General features: G+C 30.1%; 1 protein-coding gene across 3 annotated transcripts in view; it reads right to left on the bottom strand.

The window, feature by feature from the left end:
* Positions 1-15,805: 15,805 nt before the first annotated feature.
* The window catches only part of LOC145276701 (uncharacterized), a 108,105-nt gene continuing 97,903 nt past the window's right edge, over positions 15,806-26,007 (bottom strand). For all 3 annotated transcript variants that reach the window (XM_080127894.1, XM_080127896.1, XM_080127895.1), the window contains exon 2: positions 15,806-24,422. In XM_080127894.1, the coding sequence (XP_079984020.1) occupies positions 22,307-23,929 (1,623 nt within the window). In that variant the 5' untranslated portion in view covers positions 23,930-24,422 and the 3' untranslated portion in view covers positions 15,806-22,306. The remainder of the gene's footprint in view (positions 24,423-26,007) is intronic.

Here is a 26,007-nt window from a genome sequence, read left to right as displayed (position 1 = left end):
TATATACATACAAACAAATGACAAAAATCTATATTCCAAATTGCATGAATCTGACCATCTTACAATTCTTTTAATTACGTTGGCATTCACAATTCTTGACAGCAACTGTTTCGTAGCGCAAAATGATTTATTTAATTGTAAAATCATAAAATGGTGTAATAAAAGGTAATTGCATTTTCTCTTCCAATTTTCGGATTTTGTAATTGTGTCCAAATGCATTTTATTTTCTTTTAATGGATTCTTAGTTGGTATTTTTTTCTGAGGAGTTAAGGGCAGAATAGATTCATTGATTGATATTATAATTAAATGATTTTGCGCTACAAAACAGTTGCTGTCAAGATATATGTGAATGCCAACGTAATTAAAGGAATAAATTGTAAGATGGTCAACATCATGAAATTTGGAATATAGACTTTTGTCATTTGCTTGTGATATGCTTTGTATTTAAATTGAACTTCATAAATTAAGGATTAGTATAAAAAAGGTGAAACATTATTTTAAAAATCATATTTCCCCAGAAAGATATATATATATATATATATATATATATATATGACTTCATTTAATCACATAAATTAATATATGAAAGTATAGATTTATGCGTAAATTTTAGTATTTACTTCAACAGTGCTCAATATATATATATATATATATATATATATATATAAAGAGAGAGAGAGAGAGAGATAGAGATAAATAAATATGTTGCTCAATTTCTTTTTTAGCATAGATCTGTAAATGATATTGAAAGAAATTCCAGTGCCAATGTCACAGTACAAGATGTTGGTGAGGGCACCTCATGTGATTGAGAGAGGAGGGGTGAAAAGGTCGTCAATATTTTGTACAAGTAAAAAAAAAAAAAAAATTATACACAGAAAAAAGATATGTATAGATATAATTCATTTGATGCAATTTGTACTGATTATTTTATTTTCCTCGCAAAATATCCTTTTATTTTTCGTTGTTCAAATAAATCAAAGTTTCTTAAAACAATTTCAAACCATTACACAGAAAAAAAGAAAGAAAAAAATATTGAAAGAGAAGAAAAATTATCTTGGATGTTTTCAAAATAAATCGTCTAACCAAAATGTTTCCGCCACAAACCAAATCGCTATAAAAGAGCAGAATGAGAAAAGGTCAGAAAAAGATGGCGTCCATTTAAAAATAGTGTCAGAAAAATAGGACTAAAAACTCTGACATTTATTGACTGGGTTTCTACCATTACTTTGTTTAATTTTCTATTTTTGAGTGATTATCCAGACGATGAAGATGTTACCCTCTTGTATCAGCCATTTTTTCCTATCCTCATGTAACACTTAACACTATTTGCTTTTTTTTTTTTTTTTAAAGCTGTATAAACGCTTTAAAATAAGTGAAAATACTAAAAACCAATCCAGGTAGGTAGAATAACTTATCTTGCCTTTGGTAACATTTATTTGTTATAAATTTGGTTTTTGGCCAGTTTTTCCTTTTGTTGCCTTTAATAAAAAATGTCCGTGCAATCGTAATGGATTGAAAAACGAATTTGTTTATTTATTTCAAAACTTGATATATTCTGATCAGAATTTTACAAATATCTATTTTCAATGGAAGAATAAATTTTAATTAATTAGAAAAAAAAATTGACAAAAATTAAATTAATTAAAAACAAATATTCAATGAAAATGATTAAAAAAAAAAATGCTGTCTGAATATTAAATTTGTTGGTGTTGTTAGAATCCTTCTCTAATCAATTATCATTTATAATTTTATGCTGTTAAAAATTTTGGCTCTTATTTAGAATTAAACTTAATAAAACAAAAACACACAAAATCTTTGATGTACATACCCGACACGGAATGAAGATGTTTTATTTTAAAAAATCATATAAATTGATTAATATATTTATATTTAAAAAAAAAATTAAATTTTATGCGTAAACTTAAAAAGGAAATGTTTCAGGCTGCTATCTTAAAATAAAATAAGGGCAGATAACTCGACAATAATTAAAACTTGCAAGATCAGTCTTGTAATGCTAACAATTTCACATTAATCGTTTAAAAATGATTTTCTTTATACATATATATAAAAAAAAAAAAAAAAATCAATTTATATAATTTTTGGATTATAACATTTTCATTCCATGACGGTCACAAACATTTTTTCTGTATTTTTTTTTATTATTCATTATTTTAGGTGGAACTGTGGACTTTAAACTTTAAATGTGATATTTATTGGATATTGAAAGAATTGATGATACAGTGAAAATGGAGACAGGAATAACAGTTTAGATAATTAAAAATGCGAATAAAATTCAAGTTCTACATGCAAAAATGGTTTATGGTTAGTTTGCACTCACAAACTTTGCGATAAAAGAACAGAACATACCATTTTGTTTTACGGTAAAAAAAAATTGTATCGCTTGAAATGTTGCGAATCCTTATGAATAAAGATTTAATATTGAGTTATTGCATAACTGTATGAATATTTCATAACAGACAAGGAAGGGGGGATAGGAGAAGAGATGTTCTACCCCCATCACCCCAAATATTAATATTTTAATTTATCCAGTCCCAAGCATGTAATTTTGTATATCTATTTAGCTTAAGGTAGACTTACTGGAACTGTAGATATATATAAATATACAGTGAGTAATATATATATATATATATATATATATATATATATATATTAGTATGACGAGAATAATGGTAATAGTATTCTGATGAGATAGAGAAATAAAAAAGGATCAAACTAAATCAATCAGTTTCATATTTATTATAAGACGAAATGTTCATTCATCTAGAAGTCTTACAATAAAGACGAAACGTTGATGGACATGTGACTTGGTTTGCTACTTTTTTTTTATTTCTTTTTATTTTTTTTTTACACGGTGGTCACCACTTATCAAGGCCCGGAAGCCACTCGGGGATAAGGGTTATTGCGTGTACAGTACGTTAGTGTTGAGATTTGATAAAGTGTCTTACTTAAGGGGTCGGTTCATCAGGAATTTGTTTATGTTGGACTTGAAGACATCCAGGTTGTAGTCAGGTGGGAAACAGGCAAATGGAACAGAGTTCCACAGACGTGTACTTCTAAGAAGCTTTGTTCATGGAATCTATGTTTTGGTTTTGGCACAGATAAAGAGTGGGGGAAAATTTTTGACAGTGGTTTCAACTAGATGGGTGCTCCTCGTGAAAGATTGGCGAGGGGGACTAGAGATTGGAGCTCAGACGAGCACTTGCCATGGAAGTAACGATAAAACAAAGACAGGCTCACAACGTCTCTCCTATGGGAGAGAGGTTGTAGGGAAGAGAAAAGGGCATCCCCCACTAAGCCTATTTTGTACTCTGTCAAGGCAGGATAGGCTGTTTTTAGCAACTCCTGCCCAGATGTGGCAACAGTACTCCATCCTTGGACGTACTTGGCTTTTATACAGATAGAGAATTGCATCAGCAGTGAGATATCTTCTGGACTGGTAGAAGGATCCTACCATTTTTCCAGCGACCTTGGTAATAGACTTGATGTACGTGTTCCATTTCAGGTGAGGAGTAAAGGTCAAGCCCAGAAACTTATCAAAACATGGAGCTTCCCCTATATATTAGTATTTTTATTCCTATCAACATTATTGGCTGTATTCTTTATTATGATTTTCAATTCTTTTTCAAATAACATTTTGCATAAAAGATTGACGATTTAGAATCTGGTTTCATTGTTAATAATTTAGTCTGAAGATGCTGCCTTTCTAACGGAATTGCAGCAGAAATATGTCTGTACATATGTAGCCAATAGTATTTGGATAAATAAACATACTATTATTATGCTCTGCTTGTCATTGAGTAATTTTTGATAAACACTGGAGTTTCAATGGATTTATATCTAGGAAACTACGATACAATCATATATATATGTGTGTGTGTGTGTGTGTGTATATATATATATATACAAAATTATGTTAGCCAGAATTCCTATTTCCAACCTACACAACCTTGCATATGAAAAATCAATATTTGATTCTATCTAGCCCTTTTCTTTTGTTGAATATTGGTGCATATTTATATAAATTTTAATTAGATTTAATTTCTTTGCAAATACAACTTACTCTGAATTATTTTTTGCAGGAAACAAATCTTTCATTTCAGCAGTCAGATTAGAGATGGAAGCAAATCTTGTAGTAATAAAAATGTCACTAATAAAATATCAATTATCAGTGAAATTAATAATGTCGATTTGAAGAGGACAAACCGATGGGGATGGGGGTGGTGTCTGGAGAATAAATTAGAATATTTCACTTGCAAAGGAACAAAACAAATAAAAGATGATGACAAGTAAACAAGATTAAATAATTAAAAATCTGATCAATAGTTAAAAAAAAAACCTTTACTGCAAAATATTTTTTTCAGAATTTAAATCATAAAAGCAAAGCTATATTTTGGCTGTGTGTTTTCCAAGTTTTTAAACATTTGTGTAATTTATTCAAGTTGAACAAGAAAAAGACAAAATCTAAAATGAACGATTATCAATAAGAGAAACATTACTGGAATCACAAAAAATATCAGAAAACAAACGCACGTGTCATTCAAGAGAAATGCAATGCAAGTTAAAAAAATAAAATAAAAATTTAAATTATTAAAATTTTATAAAATGTCCAGATTAAAAAAACAATTTTATATATATATATATATATATATATATATATATATATATATGATAAAAATGATTTTGATAGAATTTTAAATTCAGAATGTTTTAATTCTAAACAATAATCTCCAATTTGAATGCTTCCATTTTGAAACTGAAGAAATTATTTGATAGAATGTAAAACAATTTGAGTTTTTATTCACATCTTTCTTGATAACACAGTAAAATTATGTTGAAATTTTTTTGTACACATTTTTTTTTATACAATAGTTAAAAGTTATATGATTTGGGACCAATCTTTTTTTTTACTTAGAGAAATAAAAAAGGATCAAACTATGTCACACGTCCATCAACGTTTCATATTTATACGACAAAATGTTTATTCATCCAGAAGTCTTACAATAAAGACGAAACGTTGATGGACATGTGACTTGGTTTGTTCCTTTTTTTTTTTTTGTCTATATATTAGTATTTTTATTCATACTAACATTATTCGCTGCATTTTTTATGATTTTCAATTCCTTTTCAAATAACATTTTGCATAAAAGAATGACGATTTAAAATCTGATAAAAATTTAGTCTAAAGATGCTGCCTTTCTAACGGAATTGCAGCAGAAATATGTCTGTACATATTCAGTATTGTTATGTAATGTTATTATGAAATTGCTTTATGAGGAGAGAGTGCTCAACATCATGGATATTCACAAAATAGTTTACACAACCGATTATATAAGATCATATTGAAGAAATGTAACAATTAAAATGTTTTAAGATCATTATGGTAAATTATTTTCTGAATTCTAACAAATTAACACAATAACTATGCAAAAATATCAAAAGTCAGTTTAATTTCAAACTCCTCAAAAATAAAAATTAAGGGAGATAACTATTAAATATTTATTCTTTTCGTAAGGTCACTAATCAACAAGTGGTGTCGTATTAAACTCTTATAGTGAATAAAGGATAGAAAAATACAAAAATGCTGAACATTTTTGCTTTCGTCAACATTTTGCTAAGTGACACTGCCAATAAGATGTGCTTTATCTGAGCCTAAACCTAAATGAAGATTCCATGAACCAATTTTCTTTCTTAGAACTGCACGCCTGTGGAAATCTCTTCTGTTTGCCTGCTTTCCAGCTGACTACAATTTGGTCATTTTCAAGTCCAATGTAAACAAATTCTTGATGAGCCGTCCCCTTAAGTAATCCAATTTACCAAATTTCCACTACTAATGGTTACTATGATATTTTTCCATTGACTATTGTACTCTTTAACCCTTATCCTCGAATGGCCTCCAAGCCTTGATAAGTGGTAACTCCTTTGAAAAAAAACAAAAAAAAAAACAGTCATTTGAGTGCCACATCAGAAAAACCTGCTCATTCTATCAAACATTTTACAGATTTAGCTTTTCTAGAAATACTACCTGCCATTGCTTGGAGCAAAAGTGTAGCCTATTTTTATGAAAACTTCTATCTTGCTTATTTCCCCATTTTCAGCTTTCTTATCTCCACCCCAGCTTTAGGGTCGAAGAATGAATTTGTTTTCTAGATTTTATATATTATTCATCAGTGACAATGCTGAGCAAGAAAATACCACCCTTATGAGAGTTTGTTTCATAGCTTTTAGTTTTAGTTGAATACACAACTACATTTTATACTGTAGACTCGCAGGTCATTTTGCGGCCCGTAACAAACTAAATAGAAGTTAAACAATGTCAAATTTCTCACCTATCTCCAGAAGATCATTTTTTTTTTATATGAGTATGAAAAAATAAAACTTAGACCTTCACTTAACATAATTAAATCCTTCTTAAATAAGAAAAGAATCCAAGTTGTCCTCCATGGTTATGCGTCAAAACAATATGATATAAATGCAGGTGTATCCTTGGACCTTTAATATTCCTGATATTGATAAATGACCTCCCTGATAAAATTGTCTCTGAGATGGGTATATTCGTTGACGACACCACACTCTATAACAGACACAAAGAATAAACACATATCCAAGGCAATGGTGAAAACCTTAGAGGAAAAAATCCAGTCTGTAGTGGAATGGGGACAAAAATGTTTGGTCACATTCAATGCTGCCAAGACTAAGCTTTTTTTCTTTAATAATTACAAGAAACTTTTTCAACCACTAATCGCCATGGCTAATGATACATTACCTGAAAGTACTTCTTTCAAACTCCCCGGCTTAACGTTCATGGAGAACATGAATTGGAACAGATACATTGAGTGCATTGCCAAAGTTGCTGCGAAGAAGGTAGGCTCTCTCTACCGTGCTAGAAAATGATTTATGCCTGAGAACATCCTATACCTCTACAAGGCCACCATTCGCCCATATATGGAGTATTGTTACCATATTTGGGCTGGTGCATCTGCTACTAGTCTCTCTCTCTTAGATACGGTTCAAAAGAGAATCACTAACCTAATAGGTCCTGCCCTATCAGCTATGCTTCAACTGCTGGCCCATCGACAAAATGTTGCATCCCTCTGCCTGTTTTACAAGTATTTTAATGGTAGGTGCTCCGACAAACTACAAATTTTGATTATAATCCATGATCAGCAGACACATTGTAAATTTAGTTCATACAGCATCAACATTGTTTTTTTTAATATACACTCTTAAACAACTAATTTGAATATGTGTGTATATATATATATATATATATATATATATATATATATGGTTATATCTATACTTGAGGCCAAATTGAATATTGAAATGCTCATATCTTTAGTCCTATGGGACAAAACTACATGAAAATTTGCAGGCTCTTTGAAGATTATAATACTATTCTATAGTTAAAATATTATGACAATTGGTAAAAAAGAATCTATATTTTCAAAACAATAAAATATGCCAAAATTTGCCTACATTTGTATATATATATGTCCTGGCAGGCAGCTTCAGTTTTGCTGCTTCGGTTGTCTCCTTTGTGGACTTGCCAGGCCACAAATATATATATAAATTAAGCTTTTTCTTTTTTCTTTTATAAATTGTGTTATATATTCTAGTGAGAATTTTAGGAGTTCCAAAGAATTTTGTTTCATCCATGTATAGAATACGTGCAAGTGCCAAATCAACGATATGTTGAACTTAGTATCTCTAGGAATTGAAATTGCATTCTTTATTATTATTATTATTATTATTATTATTATATATTTTCATAAAATACTCAATGTTTCTTTAGAATATATATATATATATATATAATTTAGGAATTTTAATTTTATGATTTGAAACGGTTAAATTTCAAATATAGAATTTTTATTGTATGCAAAACAAAGAATACAGTTTTGTTTGTGATCATGCATACTTCATGAATGGTGGGAGGAAGATGAAACGATGTAAATTAAGGACAAAAAATAAGTGTAAGAGGAATGGAATGCTGTAAATAATAAAAAAAAAGAAAAAAAGAGAGTGGAGAGATAAGGTAGAGAGATGTTATCGCAATATATTCTAACTATCAAATCATTTTATCTTGTAACAAACATTAATTAACAAATTACATATTTAATAAACTGGCTCAACCGGTTACAGGTGGTTTAGTAAATTACAAATTTGACTAAATGAAAATTAAGTGATAATTACAAGGTCAAAGAATACATTTTCAAATTATTTGTTAAATATCTAAAATTCTAAAAAATTATTATTTTTGTTAGAAATAAAATCATTTGTTCAATCAAAATTAATGTAAAAGGAAGAGAAAGGCTACAATTTATGTAGAAAAAAAAAACTAAAATTATGTAGAAAATGCTAAAATATACAAAATAAAATATTAAAGGAAAAAAGCTAATATTATGTAGAAAAAATGTTAAAAATTATCTATAAAAAAAAGGTTGAAATTTATGTGGAAAGATGCTATAAATTTATAGAAAAATGGTAAAAATAATCTATAAAAAAAAAAAAGCTGGAATTTATGTAAAGAAAAAAAGTCTGAAATTTATGTAGAAAATCTTATAAATGCATAGAAAAAATGCTAGAAATAATCTATGAAAAAAAAAAACAAAAAAACACAGCAATTTATATAAAGCAAAAAAGAAAAAAAGGGCTGAAATTTATCTACAGAAAAATATAAAGTGAAAGAAAAAGTTATAAAATGAATGAATTCCATTTTTTCTTGATTTTATTTTGTTTTCCAAAATAAATAAATCCCATCAGACATTAAAAGATAAAAATTGCAATTGTAAGAAAAAGACATAAAAAATTCAATATTTGACTTAAAATAGATTTAAAAAAAAAAAAAAAAAATGCATTATGAACACACGCATAACAAGTTTTTTTGTTTTTCATTTTCTTTCGTTTCTTTTATATATAAATATGTATAAAAAAAAAAAAAAAAGAGTAAAGAAAATATTTCCAATCTTCAATGCATTAACAAAAAAGGTGGAGGGTGTTTAGGGTCCACCAGGGTTGACTACAGCACCTTATTAGAAAACATAAACCCTGGATCCCTAAAAAAGCTGTTTCATGAGCAGAATTACATATTTCCTCTTTCTCTATAGCAGCGTTTCTTAACCAAAGTTCCACAGCATTCTAAGATTTCCCATCAAAATAATGATGCATCAAACCGAATACAATTTAAATATTTTAATTTTTACGACTAACCCAAAGCCAGAAGTCACTTGGGGATAACGGTTAAATTTTAAGTTATTTTTATTTTAAAATAAACCATAAAATACTAACACAATTTTGGAAGATTATTATTATCATTATTATTATTATTATTATTATTAAGAATGGTATGGAGGGTACTGAAATTCTGATGCGGCCAATAACCACTCAAATTCCAGAGAAACCCAACAGCTGTGACCAGCAAAAACTGAATGATAAACAGCAGTTGCGAGAATGCAAAGTGATTTTTAATGGTGGTCGAAAAAATCTGACAAATCCAGATTCCAAGAAAGACTACCTGTTTTTACCAGTGAGGGATCACTGAATGACATTAATAAATAACAAGTAATAATAATAACAACATTAATAATATGTATAATTTTGATATTTCATGGAAATATAAATGCAAGCATGAGACTCTTAGCTTGAAAAAAAAAATTATGAACAATCAATGGATTTTTATAATGATTGTAGCAGAAATAGAACAATATGATATATATGATATACAGTGATTATTTTTTTGTAATCATTCTTTTAATCATTTATTTTTTTAGTATTATTTTTTTCATCATTCAATTTTTTTTTTTAATCATTGGTTTTTTTAAGGGTTTATTTTTTTTTTGGAATAAATTTTTTTAATCATTAATTTCTTTTTAAAATCATTATTTTTTTAAATCGTTTTTTTAATCATATTTTTTAAACTATTCATTATTTTTAAATGATTCAAGGTTTCCGTGCGGTTAAAATGGTTGAGAAATGCTGCAGCCGAGTCAAAGTATTAAGAGGAATTTTTTTTTATGTTAATATGAATGCAAAATTTAAAATGGAAGGAGATAGAAAGAAAACAGTTCTTCTTGGATGAATGAAGGAGACAATAAAAACATTTCTTTTTCAATTAAAAAAAAATGCCTCACATTTTTGTGTGAGAATGCACCATGTCTTGAAGAAGGTACAGAAAATGAACAGCAAAGATAAAAATCTGAATAAAGTTAATTGAGCAGTTAATATTTGTTAAATTTGAGACTGCATCGAAAAGTATCAGATCTCAATTGGCAGTCATTGCAAAGAGTAAATAGAAGTGATAAAAAAAAGGTCGAAAACTGTTAGACCAGTTAGAGGAGACATGAAATGAATAATAATTAAAAAAAACAAAACATGGAGTGAGGTGATTAAACAATGCATTAAAAAATAAAAATCAGAATTAATCAGACACATCTATTCAATTTTAAAATACGAATGAAAATAAGATTGAAACACCGTGAACTGAAGATATGGTTAAAAAATATGAAATTCGCATATGGAGCAATACGGAACTGTAATATTCGACATTTGCTGCTGATTGACTTTTTAACTAACAATGATTTACTAATAAATAGTCTTCAAAATCAGTAAACGGCTAATCAGTTTAAGCTTTTAATAATAGACTAGTAGGGCTACTCGGCGTTGCCCAGGGCAAAAGTGTGACATATTTCTATTAAAACTTATCATCCTACCCATCTCTTCCTCTCCCCAAACCTCCTCTTTCTTTTCTGCCCAACCCATTCCTTTCTAGTGGCACACACACACAACTCTCCTTTATATAACAGATTTTTTAAGTAATTTAAGTTAGCATTTTCTTTTCAATTACTACATAATAACACTGAAAAACCGACCTCTCCTGATAAAAGCTGGCCAAGTTGACCCCCCAGATAGTGCATCATTTTTTTCCTACATTTTAGATATTCATCCCAGGCAACGCTAATCAAAAACAGAAGACTAACTGGTAAACTCTGGGTTATGCGGGATTGGATATAGAATCCTATGTGATTTCTAACTTAATTTTGAACAACCAATGAATTTTTTAAATGGATAATTTATTTTCGATGAAATAGAATATAAATAACGATTTTTTTTTTTTTAGTGATGAACATTATTTCAAGGTTTTTGTGAGGTTAAAATGGCTGAGAAATGTACTATTTTTATTTAATTTTTGGGATGAGGCCAAAAGATATATTCAACATTTATTAAGTAGGAGGGAAGGGGTGATGTAAGTAAAGTGACAATAATTTTGAACAAATTTGCATTTTTTTGAATCAAAAAATTCAAAATGGCAGTGGAGATGAAAGGTACTTGATTATTATTATTATTTTTTTTTTTTTCTATAATGTTAAAAAGATTTCCATCGTCTTGTAAGACCGTCATCTTAATATGAATGCCTTATATTTGTAAATAAGAGTAGTTTGTTTAGAAAATTATTGTTCAGATTTATTGCATATTAGCAGGGTTATCCGGCATTGCCCAGGGTGATAAAAAACTAAATAGATATTAAAGAGTGTTAAATCTGTCCTCTCAGAAGAGTATTTTTTTTATGTGAAAACTTTGGAGGCCTACAGAAAGTGTCAAATAAAATTAAAGATGTCCCCAGAGCACTACTAAAACTAAGTTTCTCTCATCTTTCTTTGTAGAGAAACGAGAATAGTTCAGAAATGATAAATTAAATGTTAACTTATTTCCTGGGCTGTATTAATACATGATAACAGTAAAAATCATGTATTAATGCACGATAACATTAAAAATTATTTATTAATATATGATAACATTAAAAATCACGCTTACTTCTTGATCACATTAAATGATATAAATGACCATTTGACCCCCAAAGAATGAATTTTTTTTTTTTTTTTAATTTTCCAGAGTTATGCAGATTAAAATAAAAAAAATAACAACTCTGTAGGGGTTTGTTGTGTACTTTTGAAGTTTTAGCTGGACACACAGACAACTGCCCTTTATTTAATACTAGTAAGGATACCTAGCGTTGCCCAGAGCAATTTCTATTAAAACTTCTCAGTTCTTCCTTTCTCCCACCCCTACTTTTTCCTTTCCTTTACGTCAACCTCTCATTCTTCTCCATCAATCCGATTCCTCTCTCTGAACGTGCACACACAGACTAAAATAAGAATTACTTCTCTTTAATAAGTACAGAGATCTCCGGTGGGTGGGGAGGGCATATGACTGACTTTCTAGAGCTACACGAGCAAAAAGAAAAAAATAGATAAATAAAAAAAAAAATGAACTAGACATGTTTTATGCCGTTTTGCTCAGTAGCTTTGCTTTTTAGTGAAACCGGTTCTCCAAAACCTTATTCTTTTAATCATTTTCTGAAAAAAAAGAAAAACCACTTCACTATTTTCACACATTTGTTTTTTAGTGAAACCGTATATCTTAAACCTCATTCTTTTAATCATTTTCTAAACCAAAAAAACAAAATTATTTTTAGACATTTCCAAATTCCTCCTAAATATTTGTACATTTTCCATAAGAGCTCCATGGACCAGATTAAAGACTTTTGGGAGCTAGATCTTGCCTGCAGACTGTAGTTTGGAGACCCCTGGATCAGTAGATCAAATGTCTGAAAAGCTGATCCCCTTGATGAAATCTGCACCAATTTAGGTTAAAGAATGAATATTGTTTTCTAAATTTTCATTATTATTCGTCCAGGGCAACGCCAATCAAGAAAATACCAACTTTGTGGATGTTTATCTTGTCATTTATGAGTTTTATCTGGGCATACAAGCATCCAACTGCCCTTTCTATAATATATATGGATATGCAACTCGAAGTATTGTTGGTACTTTATTTGAGAACTTCTATTGCTATTGATCCATGCATATCGGATCAAGTTGTCATGCAGATTCATTTGATGATATTGAATCGTGACAAAATCAATACACGTTCAAACTGATACAATTTTATTTTTCTATAACAAATTTCAAAGAGCACAGACTTTTAATGCATTCAGAAAACCAAATATCAAATCAATTTCCAAATGAAAGTAAAATCAATTCTAAAAGTTGTCAATAAAGGAGAGGGGAGACTGTAGAATTATTTGTCTTCAAACTGAAATCGCTAAAATGAAAATTAAGAACATAATTAACATTTTTAAAAAATAGAAAAAAAAATTGTATTTCATTAAAATGTTTGATTGAAACATGATTAGCCATGTTGCTATTATTTGCACAAAAGTTTACAAGATTAAAAAAAAAAACAACAACAACATAACTAAATATAAATATAGAAAAAAAGAAATTACATTTTATGTCTACTTCAAAGATAATAATTTTTAAAAAAAATTTTTTAAATGGTGAATTTTTAATACAATTTTCAGGATTTTTTGGGGTAAAGCGGGAAAATATTTCACATATAACTAATTTTCTATGGAAAAAGGAGAATAAAATAAATAATAAAAAAAATTCAAGGACATTATTAAAAATTTGTTAAAAATAAAGTTTGCTCTATTTTGTTCAAAATGTTACAAAGATCATAAATTATCAAAAAAAAAAAATCCTTTTAGCATTTTCTTTAAATGATTTTTTTGTTTTATAAAATATTAAAAAGAAAAAAAAAACAAAACTGTTAAAGAACATGAAATATTTGATAAGAAAAAAAAAACATTGAGTGAAGTTGATTCTTTTGATGCAAAAAAATCTTCAAGAATACAAATTGAAATCTGCATAAATTTTAAACCTCGAAAGTAAATAGAATAAAGTCAAAAGTTTTGCAACATTTGCATATGTGACCGAAACTGTTCGAGTTGAGGATTTGTAGCAGCTGCAACTGGTCATACTGCAATAACTGATCCACATTTTGTGCATTGATTCTCTCTATGTGTAAGTAGAAAGGTGCACAGGTGAATGTGCAGCACATTTCGATTCAATAACTTGTGCTTTAAGTATCCAAACTCGGCTAAAATGTTGCAGAAACAGCCAAATATTTTTGTGAAAGTTGTAAGGCAGGAAACTTCTCAGTTATGAAATGTTTAAACAGGTTATGAAATTTTCATTTTATTTTACTGCAACGCAGCATATGTTTACATATGGGACCCACACGTTGTAGCAAGTATGTTGCTAGGAACAGAAGACAAGTAATATCTCAATCCACTTCTTTTTTTTTTTAACGTGATTATTTCCGGGTATTTTCCTGAATAAAACGTGATTGTGCTCCTTCTCTCTGACCTCTCAAACGTCATTCACACCTCAAATATGATCTTTATCGGGTTGCTTTGTCTGTTCTGTTGCAGACATTCTTTTTTATAGTCATTTTTCATTTCATGTGTATCTGTGCTCTGTTATATTACCAACTTCCCACACACACGTATATACATATATATATATATATATACATACACGCACCCAATGGTTGGTTGAATTCCAATGACCAAAGGAAAGAAATCAATCCACAATCACAATTTTTGTTTATTTCTACAAATGCTTATATTTTCTTCTTAAGCATTTTACGTGTGTTTTGCAACCCTTAATTAGAAACATTTGGTTGCTCGGATTGCTTGAAACATTAACAAAAATTAACAGGCAAAGTTGAGTAGGTTTAAAAACAATGATTCTGAGGCCACAATCTAAGTGACAGAAAGGAAATCTAGATGACTGGCATTTCAGTCGAAAGAAGTGTTTTGTCACCATTACGACCTTAACAAAAGCATCTTAAGCTGTTGAATTGTGAAAAATATTGTAAAACTTTCGACTTCATTCATAAAACAGGTGGGAATGAGAGAAGTGCTTGAAGGATGGAGATTAAATAATGAAAAAAGTTGGGAAAAAAGTGATTTTTTTCACCTGGAGATCTACCATAAAAAAAAAAAAAAAACTGTTGTCAAACTTTATAAAATACAACAAATTAAAAAAAAATGTCAAAATAAAAAGAAAATAGTTTTAAATAATGAACATTGCAACAGTTATAGGAGGCAGAAAGAGACTCTTCTATCATTTTGAAAAAAATGTTGTTAGATAAAAATGGATAGAGAGAGAAAACAGAAAATCAGAGAAAATTAAAAATTGATCCGCAGCATGTATAGTCTACAGATAGAAGAATTAACAAATTCAGACAAAAAGTCAATTCAGATTTTTTTTTTTTTAAATGTTAATAAAAAAAAGAAATTTTCTAAACTTTGAATCAACAAGAAAATGAGAAACTAGGGAATCTTAAAAAAATTTTCTCTTCGTCTGAGCAAAAGTTTTTAAAAGAAAAAGTTGATTTTGTTGAATGCAAATTTGATTCCGGTTTTTAGATGCGTCCACAGATCTCTGCAATCGGCTCAGTCTGTCCATTAGGATTCCGTTTGAAATACCATTTTCATTATAAAATGCATAGATGGTATGGACACACCTTGGTTTAATTCTACTTTCAGAGAAAAAAAAATGGCTGATAGTTGAAGTAAAATTTAGTTTAAAAAGCTTTCATTCTGTTGAAGAAGAAAAAAAAAACATTTTCTTTTTTTATATAAATGTAAAAGAAATCTTTTTTATTTTTCAACAAATAAAAAAATATATAAAACACACAGCAAAAAAAGTACAAAAATAATGAAATGAAGACAAAAAAATTCAAATATAATGAAATACAAGGTGAAGATTTTAAAATGGTCATTTTGTGAGAATTTTTTTTAAATGTGAATTTCATGATTGAAAAATGCAAACACGCATGGAATTTTTTTTAAATGCGAAAAAAAAAAAAAAAATTTGAATCAAAATTTAGAATACTTCTTGGTTGGTTGTTTTTTTTTGTGTGTTAAATATTACAATTGTTTTTTTTTTTTTGCTTGTTTTTTTTTTTTTTTTTTTTTTTTTTTTTGTTAAATCTCCCAGTAAAATAATTCCTGAGTTTTTCTTGTCGGCCGCTTTTGTCGTTATTATTTTTGTTCGCTTGAATGGCGTTCTTGAAAGAAGTACATTAATACAGTAAGTAAAAAGTAATTAAAACTAGTATGGTTCAAACGTGAGGTGATACAAAGGATCCCTCCTTTCGTTGATTTTCTACTCCACCTCTATTTTCAGCTATCAGGCAGATATCACACACACACACACACAAACAAAAAATCCATCTTATTTTTCATTAACACACACACACACATCTCTCTTCTTAATCATGGTTTTGTGAGATAGAAAAAAAATATCAATTGTAATGAGTTTTCAAATTCAACATCTTGACAGGTTAATATGCAATCCAAGTGAGAAATTCAAAATACCTTTGGATTATTCGGGTGGGGTATGGGTGGGGTTTCATTTGATCAAGATCTTCATCTTCGTTTTATTAAAAGGTTTTGCTTTTTTTGACTTCCCACATGTTTTATAATTGATACAACCCACCATCCCATAATTAAATGTTTTTGTTGTTTATTTTTTTAAATTAAAAAGTGAAATTATGGAATTTCCAAGAGAAAATTTCCAACTTGGAAATGACAAAAAAGATGGTAGCTAAAATGGTAGTTGCCAATTGTCAAGTCATGAAAAACCAAAAAAATTTAAATAAATAAATAAAAATAAATCGTGTTTTATCTTCAAAATAATTGTTGGTTTTCTTAAAAACTCAAAAAGAAAAAAAAATGGAATCCAGTTGCTGTTTAAGAAGAAATTTATTGATTCTGATTAAATAAAACAGAGAAATAATTCCTTTCTGCCAAACTTTCCACCGCCCGTAAGGGATTAAAAAACTATTTTTGGCAAGCCTTGAAGTCACTAAAAACGTATCAACTTCATTATCATTTTTGCAATTTTTTTTTTTTTAAATTTTAAATACTTTTCACAATTTATAGAAAAAAACACAGAAATCAAAGTGAAATAAGTTGAATAAATTCATTTTCATTTCTCATTTCAACATCAGCAACAGAACAGGTCACTGTTATTTAAATCAATAAAACAACATAAGTTTTGATATGCTGTATATAAAGTACAGAGAATAGATCGGGATAGATCTAATTTGCACAAATGCTTTTTAAACAGTCTATAATAAATTAATAGTTAGAGTTATTCATTTGTAATTTTATTGTTATTTTTTCCATATATCTGCAATGAATTCATTAAATAAAATTAAAGAAATTTAATTAAAAAAAAAATACTAAAACTTTTCTTAAAATATGCTCATTAATTTATCAAGGGAGATAATTTAAATAAAACTGTTTTAGCTAGCTAAAAATATATACAGAAACATGCAGAAGAATTCAAAGAGGAGGATGGGGGTGGTTGCTTTCTCTCTCTCTTTCTAGGGGGAGGGGGCTCTTTCAAAAACAATAATAAAAAAAAGAAAATATTGTATATATGAAAAGATATGCCAATGCAAAAATCACAAATGTATATTACAGAATATTAATTTATTAGAAACTTCTTATAAACTAAATATGCAAATTAAGAATACCTTAATACTGTTTGTAGAGTTTGTAAATTACTATATATACAGTATTTAAAAATCTTTTGTTGAATCAGAATTAAATAAGCCTAACCTATTTTGATGTAAATATAATTAGGACAGATGGAAAAATAAATTGAATTTTATATATATATATATATTAGCAGTTCAGCCCGGCTTTGTTCAGGCCCAATATACTGTTCATAACTTTATGTGCACACACACACACATATATATATATATATATATATATATATATATATATATATAAATTAAAAAGTTTGACTCATATTTAGGTAACCTACATCTAAAATTTTAAGTGTTTAGACCCAAAATTGGCCGAGGAGTCTGCAACGGTCAACTCTTTCAACTTTGACTCTTGGCAGCCAAATTTTCGCCCAAAAACTGATTAAAAAGCTTGCTGCATGTCTGAATACTCTTTATGTAAAATTTCAAATGTTTGAATCCAAAATTGGCTGAATAGTCTGCTAGAGACCGCAAAGGTAAAATTTTTGATCCCTTTGCAGCCAAATTTTGGCCAAAAACCGATTAAAAAGCTTTCCCTATGTCTGAATACACTTGATGTAAAATTTCAAATGTTTAGACCAAAAATTGGCTGAGTGATTTGGTAGAGACTGCAGAAGTCAAATTTGTTAAAACCTTGACCCCTTATAATTTATTGTTTTGGTTTCAAATCAAATTAAAAAGTTTGACTCATGTCTAAGTAACCTACATCTAAAATTTCAAGTGTTTAGACCCAAAATTGGCAGAGGAGTTTGGTAGAGTTTTCAAAGGTCAAATCGTTGAACTTTGACAGCCAAATTTAAAAAAAAATCTTTTGTTGTATTATAGAATTAAATAAGCCTAATCTATTTTAATGTAAATATAATTAGGACAGGTGAAAACAAATCGAATTTATATATAAATATATATATATATATATATATATATATATATATATATATATATATATATATATTAGTATGAAAATACGTTTATGGAATGAAGCAAACTTCTAAGCACTACTTATGTATTGAGCACTGCTGAAGTAATCATATTATTCTATGGCTCTGTATAAAGTTAATATGTGCATATTTATATACTTCTATTATAATTATTATTCCTAAACTATCATTATAAATTTTGAAACGCAGTGTGAGACGTAATGTTGGCAATGTAGGCTATATTTAGACAACAAAGAGTAGTTGGAAGCCCTTTGTGAAAGTTTAGATTGTGTGTGTGTGTGTGTGTGTGTGTGTGTGTGTGTATATCAGGGTTCTACACTGCGAGTGAAACAGTGGCATTTGCGAGTGATTTTTCAAAGTGGCAACTAGAAATAATGAAAAATTTATCTTTTGGCGATTGCATTTCTTTCTTTGACAATCTTCCAAAGCTCACTACTGAGTGAAAAATATCTTTTCCTCATTTAAAAAAATTATTTTTTTTAATAAAACGAACAATGTTAAATTATTCAAACAATAAAAGTTTAATAGAACAATATACTATTTTTTATCGAAGGTCATTTAAAAAAACATCTGAAGAAATTAGAATGTTTATAGCTTCAAGTATCAACATAAAATTTGTTGTATATTTAGAATTACACTTATCAAAAAGAAAACATAGAAAACTATGGGACAAATTTGATTTCGTGTTTAATTGGTAAAAATAGATGCTAAGGAGTCAAAGTTGAAAAGAAATTACAACTTGGCAGGCATAAATCAATTTGAAGTACTCCTCTATGCATAAGCAAATAGACATTTATATATTAAAGTCGGTTTATTTTTAACTATTTCTTATCCATCTGACAATAGTTCAAATGGTAACAACTTAAGCTGGAGAGCTATATGTTTCGGTTTCAATTCTAGCTAATGGCATCAAGTCATTTTTTTTTTTAAACTTTTGAAATCACTAGTATATATTGGGTACAATATAATAAAAGAGTATTAGCTTTATACTAAATATGAAATCTGCATAAATTAAAACATCATATTAAAGTATATTTTATGATTGGGCAATGCCTGGCAGCCTGCTAGTATATATAAATTTGATAAACATTGTAAGGAGTCTCCACAGATCGATTAACATTTTTACATTCTTTATGTATTGTCAGGACTGCACATGAATTTTGTAGTCGAAAAGTAAAGCGAACTGCTCCCAAAATTTCAAACGAATACACCTTTCTCTCATCTCCTTTGCTAAATTATCACAAACACCATCCCTCGTGCGGTCGTTCTCTCTACCTCTTCATTTGGAATTGTGGGTGTGGTTTGCTTTACTTTCCGACTATGAAATTCACTTGGGAGTCCTGATAATATATGAATAATGTAGAAACGTTGGTCGATCCACATAGATTCCTTACAATGTTTATATAATTTTATTTTTCTAAAAGCTCTACAGGAGTACAGAGCACTTTCAAGAAATATTGGTTTTTAATTCATGTTGACAGTATACCTTAACTCAATTATATATATAATGAGATGAGTATCGGCTGAAGAGAGCTTGATATGGGTATCTGAAGCAGTCCCTGATTATCAAGTTTGAAACCGACGGTACTGATGACTTATCTGATATAAACTTTCTGTAAATAAAAAATATAAATAACACACTCTTATTTTCAGAATTTTTTTGTTATTATATAGTACTCTGCTGGAATCCTTTTTTCCAAAAAAAAAAAAAAAAATATATTAGTAATTTATAAAATATATATGGCGATTAAGCTACACTGAATATTCCGCGTTTCATCCACTCTAGGACTCTTCAGGCTTAAATTACTAACTAGCTCTACCTACGTATTGAGCACTTTTGAAGTAAATACTTAAAGTTTACGCGTAAATCTATACTTTCGTATATTAATTTTATGTGAGTAAATTAAGTAGTTATATATATATATATATATATATATATATATATATATATATATATATATATATATACACACACATATATATATATATATATATGTTGAAAGATACATTTTGCAGGTGTTCTGAGATTAATCATCAGTAATGAACAGGTTTGAAATCCTTAAACCCCCACTACCAGCAACCCAAGCATTTCTCAAAAGAAAAACGCTTCCTTCTTAAATGCAATAGAGATGGAGAAGTAGATGATTTGTCAAAATTTTATTTATTGCATACTTGATGTCATATAATTGAGATTTGCATCCAGCTTGTAGCAGCGCAGCAGAATTGCATCGCTGTGCTTGTTTTAGGAGTACTTCCGCAGGATGTGCTCTGATGAACTTATACGCCTCAACAAAAATACCGCCAACCCACCTAATTAGGAGCAGAATCCCACCCCTTCAATGGAAAGAACTTTTATATGCTGGAAGTTTTTCTATTCTGATAGTTTCTTTCTTTGCACCGCTTACCTTTGAAGTTCCCTGCCTGTTCCCCACCTGTACCAACATGCAGAAATTTAAATGTAATTTTGCTCCTTAAATCTGGTCTCTACCACAGAAGCTCTTCTTATACTTAAGTGACAATATACTTTGTTTTTTGTTTGTTTTTGAGGGGACAGGGTGAATAAAAGATTCTTTTTAAATATTAAGTTAAATTAAAAAAATAAATAAAAATTTAAATAAAATCGGTTTATTTTATACCCGGGCAATACCGGATCCATCTGCTCATAACCATTAATCTTTGTGTTTCAATTGCGAATTGAATTTTCCGACTCCATTTAAATTCATCAAAACGGAAAACCGGAAGAAAAAAAATGTGAGATCTATAAATACTTACATGTGTAGACTCCAGTTTTAATCGTTACCCCACCCAAAAGCAATTTGCTATCATAGTTTTCTGTAAAATGACATGAAACCGTAATTATACCATCAAATCAACAGCATAACTCCCAATTTGTTCAAACAATATTCTTTCACGAGCAATGTTTTTGACAAAGGGGAAAGAATTGCTGTTCAAAATTTATCCATCCAACACTTATTGTTCGCTAATTTTTGACTTTGAAATAATATTAAAACAATTGTTTTAGTTCCTTTACATCAAGTGGCTTCATATATTGTCTGGAGCAATTTCCATTAATAAAAAAGAATGAAGTCAGCAGAATTTATTATGTTTTGTTTGTCACGTCAATATTAGAGTATTTCCCTTCAAATATGTTTCAGGAATTATGGAATTATCAACTTTTCTTGGAGTTTGAGAATATTTGTTGAATTGGAAGTGATGAAAGTTGATGGAGGAAAATACAGGTTCAAAAAGGAGAAAAAAAAAATGAAAAATGGAGGGGGGGGGGATCATTATTATGATACTTTTTTTCTCTCGTGCATTTTTATTCATTTATCCTCTTCATGAAAAATATTTATTCTTTAGATTTGATTTTAAAAAATTATTTTATGAAAAAAATTATTTTAAATTTGATTTAAAGTTAATTTTTATGAAATAAATTTTTTTTAGATTTGATTAAAAAATGTTATTAATATGAAAAAAAAAAATTAATTTTTTTTAGATTTGATTAGAAAAATTTTTATTTTATGAAAAAAAAATTAACTTTTTAGATTTGATTAAAAAAAAACATGTTAACTTAAATTGAATATGTACTTTAAAATGCTATGAATAATTTATTACCAATGGTAGAAGTATTTCTTAGGTCAGAGTTTGACCCTTTAAGACGTCAAACTGCTTTAAGATTTCAGGAGTCAGAGCTTTTAGACTTGGGGAAGTTTACAGATGAAAAAGGCAACTGGATTCCAGCAATTTTTGAATTGTTTCATTAAACAGAATGCAAGAAAGAATCAAAGACAATTGACAAACATTCGAGTCATTTCGGTTCAAATGAGCAATCAGGTATATGCGTTATCGTTTCAGGGGGAGGGGAGGAGGACTCAATTCCATATCAGACGTAATTGATTACGTTAGGTCGTCATCAGAGATTTTAGACTTGCCGTTCAAGCACTACTTGACCACATATTGTTGCTAAAGAAGGCCCCACAAATCGTACACTCAAACGGGGAGTCTGTGTAGTCCTTTTGCGAAGTAACTGTAATCGGTTTATAATCAAATGGTTTTTCGTGAAGATGCATTTTTTTGTGAGCGTCAAGGTTGCTCTTCTCTGAAAAGACAACGCCGCACGTATCACAAGTATACGATGACAACAACGATGAAGAAAGCAACGACATCGACGTGTCATCATTGTGAGTCCTCTCATGATTTGTCAGAGCGGTGATTGTCGGGAAGCCCTCGTTACAGATACAGCATTTGTAGGGACGTTCTTCGATGTGAATTCGGTCTGTCCCAAGAGTACTACCATTGCTACTGCTGCTACTGTTTATATTGTTGTTACTGATTGGTTTCTTTTTGGGGAACTGTTGTTGTTGTTGTTGTTGTTGTTGTTGTAGTAGGTGATGCTGCTGCTGCTGATGATGATGTTGTGGAGTTTGCTGCTGAGATGAGATGGAGGGGGAGGACGAAGAGGAGGGGGATGAGGAGGAGAAATGGTTGGTCGAAAGATCGCCATTTGTATTTTGACCGACGACACTTGCCGCGATCCTTTCCGTAAGATCGGTGTTGTTTGCCGTGAGTAGGTTTCCGGACTTTGTAACATGTAGGTTTAAGTGCGTGATTTTGTGCTTCTCAAGGGTATCACAGTTCGAGAACGTCTTATTGCAAGTGAAACACCTGAACTGCTGTTTTTTCTCCGAGTGCGTTTCGATGTGGGCATCGAGCTCTTCCCTCGAGCAGCATTCCTTTCCGCAGTGCATGCACTTAAACAACTGTCGCTTTGCAATCGGGTCGATGCCCAGGGTGGAAGACGCAGTGGAAGTCCCGATCATGCCGGTAGTGTTGGACATGTTTGCGGTTATTACCGGATGCTTCTTGCGATGAGACTTCATCGTCTGTCGATAGGAAAACACTTTGTCACACAAATCGCATTTAAAAGGTTTTTCCCCAGTATGGGTTCTCCTGTGCGTGATAAGCGTTGATCGATGTGAGAAAGACATTTCACACATATCACACTTAAAGGGCCTCTCCCCTGTATGGACCCTTTTGTGGGCCTTCAGCGCCCCCTGGTGACTAAACGCTTTCGGGCATGTATCACATTTAAAAGGCTTCTCGCCAGTATGTACCCGTTTATGGGCCTTCAGCGCTCGATTCAACGAAAATGCTTTATCGCAGGTCTCACATTTGTACGGCTTGTCCATGATGCCATTGCTGTTTGCAAGGTTGTGCATAGATGGATTGTTTTTCATTGCAGCGGCATCTGCTGCAGCGGATGCCAGAGCTGCAGCAGCCGCTGCACTAGCTACAGACGTAGTCGTAAGCACATTGCCGGGGACCTTCAAAGGGATCTTTTCTGGCTGGCTGTTGAAAGGTTTGTTGTTCACAATTGGATATGACGATGAAGACGACAACGATGATGGCGGCACTGTAGTGACTGGTTTGGGCGTTTCCCATGAAGACTCTGTCTGATCGTCTAGGTTAGCACCTATACTTTCATCGGTCGATGACATTTCTTCTAATGTTGAATTTGGCGTCATTCCAACATTGGAGATTTCCGTTTCTGCAGACATAGTTCAAAAATGTATTTTTGTTCCGTTTTTTTTTTTTTTTTAAAGTTTGTAAAAAATATAAATTAGAAAAAAAAAAAAATTGTTGGGTTTTGTTGAGTTCTTTTCAAAGGTCAATTTAAATGTATGTATATATATACACATTTAAATGTATATATATATATATATATCTTCAATTACCCCCTTTTTACCCCCTTTTACCCAATAATTAGTTCATCCAATATATCCGTGACAAAATCATTGATCAAATCAAAAAATTGCTACACAAGGGATGGGGTTAAAAAAAAAAAAAAGTTACTCAGATGGATCAAGTGAAAATCAGCAGGAATGATATTTTTAGAGATCTCATTTTACAGAAAGGAAACGCCATGAAATGAAATTGCAGTCTCTCCAATTTGGATTATTTTTTTTTTTTGCCTTTTAAGCAAATGATAAAAAAAATATTCTTCTGTAGGAACTTGTCGTTTGAGTCTCTTCAACGTATCTGGCAATGTCCCTAGAAAAGAAATAAAAAAAATAGTATTGTTAAATAGTTCAAACATTTTAAATAAACAATTTAACTTCATTTATATAGTAAAATGCTCCCCCCACCCCCAAAAAATATAAACCCCTCCCCAACTTCCAGTCGCATATTTTTAATAATAAATGTGGAACATAATGAACGAATTTAATGAAAACTAATTTTACATTTTTAAGAATGGAATATTTAGCAAGGTTATTCATATTATTTGAATTCTTCAAACTATTATTCTCGTCTTGAGTGTTATTTTCACAAATGTTTCATTAGATATAAACTGACTTTCTTAACATGTATCTTGCTGAACTCTGGAATCTGCACAAAAGTTTCAATGTAACCTCTTATTGAATCCATGCTCTTGTTCCGTCAGCCATGACTGGGTAGAAATCCCAAGTAATTTGCAATTGTATTTTGAGTGTCGCCTGTGTTGAGGATTGAACCTTGACAACCTCCAGAGATCTACAAAGACCGTGGTGTAACGGATAAAGTACTAGTATAAATTCAGTTGTAAAGTTACACTCTTCTGGAGGTAAAAGGTTCCATCTTCAGTGCGAGCAACATTCACAATTACTTAGGACTTCTTAACGACAGTCATAGCTGATGGAACGAGAGTATATTATCCCATGAATTAAATAAACGGTTTCATTCAAAATTCCGTACAAATTCTTGAGTTTGACGAGATACACCTGAAGATCAGGTGTTACATCGAACAAAACATGAAAATAACACTCAAAACGAAACAGAAATGTAAGTTAGAAAGATGTTCACTAAATGAACTTTTTATATTTTTTTTTTTTATCTCTTGGAATTCTAATTTTTAGACGTAATTTTTTTGTGTAAAAAGAAAAAAAAATGGCAAAAAATAAAAGGGGAAAATTAAATTGTATAATTTTTTTTCGAAATCAGTTAAAAAAGTATTTTTATTTTCTAACCGCTTTTAAAAATGCCTTTTTGGATATCAAGCAAGGTGAAAAAAAAATCTCAGGGCCACACCTAAGAAATGATGCATCGCAATACAACAGAAAGTCATGGCTTGACATGTGTGAAATTTTGAATAAGAAAAAAAAGATATTCTTTACTTCAATCAAAGCGTTTATAAAGAAAGAGATAAGAGAAACAGACACGAAGAGAATGAGAGATAAAGTTTACACACACATATATATACACACACACACATACACACACACACATATATATATATAAATAAAAAAAAAATAGACACTTGTGCCTTTAACGAACCAGACGTAACTCAGCATTTGCTCGGCTTTGTCCGGCACATGATGTCAACAGCTCGGGTTTTGCTGCTGTCTGACGAAACATGGTCATTAGCCAATCAAAACGCTGTGCGCTTAGTTTCAACTCGATGTGCATCGAGCGTCAGATGTGAATTTCGATATGGGCATTCGAGATGGCGGTGACTAGTAATCTCCAGCGCGAATGTGGGTTGCGGTCACGCCATAATTGTGGACAGGAAGAATTTCCTGCGAGATATATGCCGGGATTACTTTCTCAGGAAAGATAGGAGGCCCAGGCCATACGGTCAAAATCGATGAGTCTGTCTTCT

This window comes from Euprymna scolopes, chromosome 5 (assembly GCF_053919585.1).
Source record: "Euprymna scolopes isolate OS-2025 chromosome 5, ASM5391958v1, whole genome shotgun sequence".
NCBI lineage: Eukaryota > Metazoa > Mollusca > Cephalopoda > Sepiida > Sepiolidae > Euprymna > Euprymna scolopes.
The sequence above is the reverse complement of the archived record's forward strand: the minus strand, read 5'-3'. Positions and strand labels throughout refer to the sequence as shown.